Genomic DNA, 5112 nt, shown 5'->3' with positions numbered 1-5112 from the left:
TATTTTAAAATTTAAGAAAGCTCTGAACTTTGCTCCTTCAGTTAACAGCTGATTAAAGTGAGTCTGACCTAGATGTAGTGAATTGTGTAAGGCTACACAATTAGCAGTGTTACTGTTTTTTTGTGTTGTTTTGAGACAGCAAAACAGGGTCTGAGTGTGTAGTACAGGCTGGCCTCAAGCTCATGGCGATCCTGCCTCAGCCTCCCAAGTGCCTGCTGTGCGCTACCACATCCCGCCTAATTTTTTTTTAATTAGGTGGGCAGGAAGTGGGGCAAAACTTTGGTATTAACATTTGAAGCATAAAAATTTGTTACCTAAGCAAGTGATACGGGGAGAAACACTGACCTCGGGTGGGTGACCTCCATACGATATAGGGATCCTCCAAGTGACACAGGGAAAAACGATCTCTGGACGTTTTCATTTTTTAGAAAGAATAAAAAATGGTTTAAAAAACCCATTGCAAACAATACAGAATATCACTAAAGAAAATGATAGAAATTCAACAATGGTTATTATATTGCATATTACTGTCTTCAAATTAGTTGTTCAGATTAATAGGTATAAGCATGAAAAACTGGTCAAAACAAAACTTAAGCATTTACTGTCCCTTTCAGTTGACCAGTAGAAATCAGCTACTTATTTTTAAAAACTTTCATAATCCTAAGTCAGATTTATCCTTGTTTCCATTCGCCTTTGCCATTGCCGTGTAAGCAGTGTTTGCTTCTGGTGAGCATGCTGAGCTTGTGCTGTACCCTTGAGCTCCATGCCCAGCCCTCAGGCATTGGTTTTTAAAGGTTGCTTTAAGGGTGTAGGTTTCATTAGGTTGATCAAAAAATATTGAGGGAAGGGGCCGGGGAGATGGCTCAGTAGGATAAGCGCTTGACTGGCAAACTCAAGGATCTGAGTTCAATCCCCGGTTCCATAAAAAAAAAAAAAAAAAAAAAATTGAGGGGGCCTGGGGAGATAGCTCAGTAGAATAAGTACTTTTCCTGGCAATCCCCGGTTCTGAAAAAAAAAAAAAATCCAAAAAATATTGAGGTGGTCTGAGCCAGCTGAGTGAGTTTTCTGCCATATTGTGACAAATGACCTAAAGGCTCCTGCACTGACCTTGGTTTCCCTCCTTCAGCATGAGTAGGGTAATGCAGTATCATGGATGTCGCAGCAACATTAAAGACCGAAGTAAAGCGACTGAGTTGGAGGACAAGTTCGACCTACTAGTTGACACCAATGATGTGATTCTGGAGAGAGTGGTGAGTATTTCACCATATACTTACAGGAATTAAGCAAGAGCTTTTTTATGTTGAAGTCTGAAGAGAAACCCAGGAGCTTTCGGTAAGTACTGCTCACTAACAAGCTGCACTGCTGGAGCTTCACCAAGCAGTTTAGAAAATGAAAAAGTTTAGTATTTTAAACTGGTAAGTTTAGTATTTCTTACCAGTCATAACCTTCCCTTCTGATAGCTGACATCCTTTTGCTTAAAAGTAACTACAGGGCCGGGGAGATGGCTCAGTGGAATAAGTGCTTCCCTGGCAAGCACAAGGGCCTGAGTTCAATCCCCGGTTCCAAAAAAAAAAAAAAAAAGCTGGGTGTTGTGATGCACGCCTGTAATCCCAGCACTCAGAAGACTGAGGCAGAAGGATCACTGAAAGTTTAAAGCCAGCCTGGGTTACATAGTGAGTTCAAGACAGCTAGAACTACACAGCAAGATGCCATCTCAAAAAAAAAGAAAAGAAAAAGAATTACTCCCCATGGAAGCCTATTTTAAGGGTCTGCTTACAAATCTGCCTTCCTGATTTGCAGATTGTGTTTGTATAAGAGACAAGGTCTGAGTAGCAGCCCAGCCAAAATTTAGCCCGTCCTTACTGTTCTTCACACAGTGTGCTAGACACCTCCCCACAGCATGCAAGGAGTAGTCTGTTAGCCCATCTAGCTTATTATCAACTTACTCCTAACTGTATAGTAGAACGTTATTTACAGAATTAGAAACCATCCAGAATAAATGGAACTTTCTACAGTGTCATCCTGGAGACAATGAAATTGTAGTGTTCTGTCCTGTGATGTCACCTCTTCCCAGTCTGGTGCCAACATTCTTTCAGTGGTTTCTTCTCATCTGATTTCCAATCCCGTTGCACTGTCATCTCTCACCTGTGCACACCTCCATTGGCAGTATGCAAACGGACATTGCACGTCTGCAGACTAGTCAGAACTACATATTCTCTCTCTAAATACTCTGCTGCTGTAGTTTTCCCCTGGCTCCAGGAAGGAAGCCTGGTGCCTGGTGCCCTGTGCACTGCTAGGCAGGCACACTATCCTGAGCACGTGCCTCACCCCTCTCTGGCTGTGCTTAAGGTACATGGTCATCTGTCCTTAGTAGTGGCCACGTCACAGTCACAGCATACTTGAATTTTCAGCCCAATTCTAAGTTCTAGTCAGTCAAGAGTTGGGAGTGACGATTGCTCTACCTGTCTTTAAGCACATAATGCTTTATGACTTGGTATGACATTCTAATTACTTCTCAGGTAGTGATAGGCTCTGTTTTGTTTTGTTTTTGAGACAGTGTCTTGCTATGTAGCTCAGGTTGACCCTGAACTCACTGTGTAGCCCAGGCTGGCCTCAAACTCATGGTGATCCCCTGCCTCAGCCTACCAGTTGCTGGGATCACAGGTACATGTGCAAAACCACACCCAGCCTAGGATACATTTTTTTTTTTTAATTTTAACAAAAATTGAGATGTTTTACGTACACGTACCAACTCCCCACAAGGAATGTAGTCATTATGTAATGCAAACATACACTAATAAAGTGAAATAATTTTTTAAGAAAATTTTTAACAAATATATTTCTGGTATACAGTATGATTTGATATTATCATTGATCCATTTACATGTATGTATAGTCTTACACATAATCCTGTAGATATATGTATAATTTTTTTTAATGTCAAATAATTATCTCTGCTAGCCTTAAGGAAAAGTTACCTAATGCCTCTTCTCCTTGTAGGGTATTTTACTGGATGAAGCATCAGGTGTGAATAAGCATCAGCAGCCTGTCCTCCCTGCAGGCCTCCAAGTCCCCAAAACTGTAGTGTCCAGCTGGAACCGGAAGGTGAGGGTAGCTTTCTGGACTAACTAGAGCTCCTGTTGTGAGGGTTACAGCCAACACAGCCTGTTCTAATTTGCATTTCTGTTTCACTTCCTGGATACAGAACTGTTCTAACTTCTCAAACACAGTGCACTATCAGTCAGGGAATGGCTCTTGGAATGAGGCTGTTGCCTCCTTGGAAAACAGAAATTGCAGTTTGCTTTTCTAATTCTTGGAAGTACTATGTTAAAAAGTATTTGCATACATTGATCGTAGGCAGGAGAATATGGAAAAAAAGCCAAATCTGAAACTTTCCGGCTGCTTCATGCAAAAAATATCATCCGACCTCAGCTCAAGTTTCGAGAGAAGATTGACAATTCCAACACACCATTTCTTCCTAAAATCTTCATCAAACCCAATGCCCAGAAGCCCCTCCCTCAGGGTAAGCAGCGCTGCCCGCATTTGTGTTTGAGTCTTCCCCCCAGCCTACTGAAAAGGCCAGCCTGAAGGGGGAAGGTCCCTGCCTGCTTCCTGTCTTCAGAGGAAGTCTTTTACCACCTCCAAAGCTAGAAAAGACAGGAAGGTGTACATTCCCTTTTCATGACTGCTTGGGTCTCCAGTTCTGTCCAAGGAAAGGCGGGAGCGCCCCCAGGACCGGCCTGAGGACTTGGATGTGCCTCCTGCCCTGGCAGATTTCATCCATCAGCAGCGAACTCAGCAGATTGAGCAGGATATGTAAGTGTCTGTCTGCGCGCTCTGCCCACCTTCCAGCCCCATCTGCAGTTGGTTTCTCCCTTTTTACAGAATGTGTACATAAAGAACCTGAGGAAGGGTGGGGAGATGGCTCAGTAGAATAGCGCATCCCTGGCAAAACACAAGGGCCTGAGTTCAATCCCCGGTTCTGAAATAAATAAATAAATAAATAAATAAATAAATAAAACCTGTTTAAAAAAAAATTTAAAAAGAACCTGAGGAGCAGGGGTTTCACCTCATCCTACCATGGATCGTGGTCAAGCCTCCTGGTGAGGTGAAGGATTTTTTTTGGGGGGCCCGCTCAGGATGCCTTCAGGGCAGGTCTGGTTTTGTTTGAGGATGAGAGGATCAAACCACAGCATCCTAAGCCTGACTGCTTTGTTTCAGCAGGCACTTAAACACCTGAGCTAATGGGCAGGCCCCCCCTGTAAGGATAAAATTAGAGATCTTCACTTCCCACAGTGTGGAAATTTAAACCCAGTTCTCCCAAAACTACCTTTTGACTACTACACTGCATTTCTTCTCAGACAGGAGGAGGGCTGACCACTGAATTCAGCAAGAACAGGAGTTCCTCACTGCAGCATAAGCATCCTGGAAAAACTTTGTTTAAAATAGGCAAATAGGCTGGGGTTGTAGTTCAATGGCAGAACGTTTGCGTAGCATGTGCAGGGTCCTGGGTTTGCTACTCAGAACCACCACCAAAAATGAACAGTGGGCTTCAGTGTACTGATGAAAGGGAATAAGAACAGCTAGGATCAGCTGTTTCCTGCATTTGGCCCATCCATTTCAGCATTCCCCCCTTCAGCCCCTCTCTGCTACAAAAGGCCACTGGCCACTTGCTAGGAAAGGAAAAGCAGTGAGTGGTGATGGTGCCTACAGAGAGCTCACCAAGGATATGGCATTTTTTGCTTTGATTTTCCTCTCTTAGTGGTACTGGAGATTGAACCTGGGACCTTCACAGTTCGTATCCTCAGCCCATGTCTGTTCTTTATTTTGAGAGAGAGTCTTGCTAAGTTGCTCAGCCTTGGCTCCAGCTTGTAATTCTCTCAGCCTCCTAGAGTTCCAGGATAATTAATAGTCGTGCCCCACTGCACACAGCTCATAGTTGGGATTTTTATGAAAATACAGGAGAAAAGAACAGAAAAACCTAATATTTAGCTCCTGAACAACTGAATATTTACACTGTTCTTTGTGACTTTACAAATTTGTTATTCTAAACCACAAAGCATTACTTTTTTTTTTTTTTTTGCAGAACCAGGGATTGAACTCAGGCCCTTG

General features: G+C 43.0%; 1 protein-coding gene across 2 annotated transcripts in view; it reads left to right on the top strand.

The window, feature by feature from the left end:
- Positions 1–5112, top strand: part of Exosc10 (exosome component 10) — a 28247-nt gene that overhangs the window by 4823 nt on the left and 18312 nt on the right. For both annotated transcript variants that reach the window (XM_023699568.1, XM_004639651.2), the window contains exons 3-6: positions 1127–1250; positions 3001–3105; positions 3358–3523; positions 3702–3816. In XM_023699568.1, the coding sequence (XP_023555336.1) occupies positions 1127–1250; positions 3001–3105; positions 3358–3523; positions 3702–3816 (510 nt within the window). The remainder of the gene's footprint in view (positions 1–1126; positions 1251–3000; positions 3106–3357; positions 3524–3701; positions 3817–5112) is intronic.

The sequence above is a fragment of the Octodon degus genome, unplaced genomic scaffold (assembly GCF_000260255.1).
Source record: "Octodon degus isolate 3935 unplaced genomic scaffold, OctDeg1.0 scaffold00113, whole genome shotgun sequence".
NCBI classification, from domain to species: Eukaryota; Metazoa; Chordata; class Mammalia; order Rodentia; family Octodontidae; genus Octodon; species Octodon degus.
Note: the sequence above shows the minus strand (reverse complement) of the source record. Positions and strands in the feature narration are given on the sequence as shown.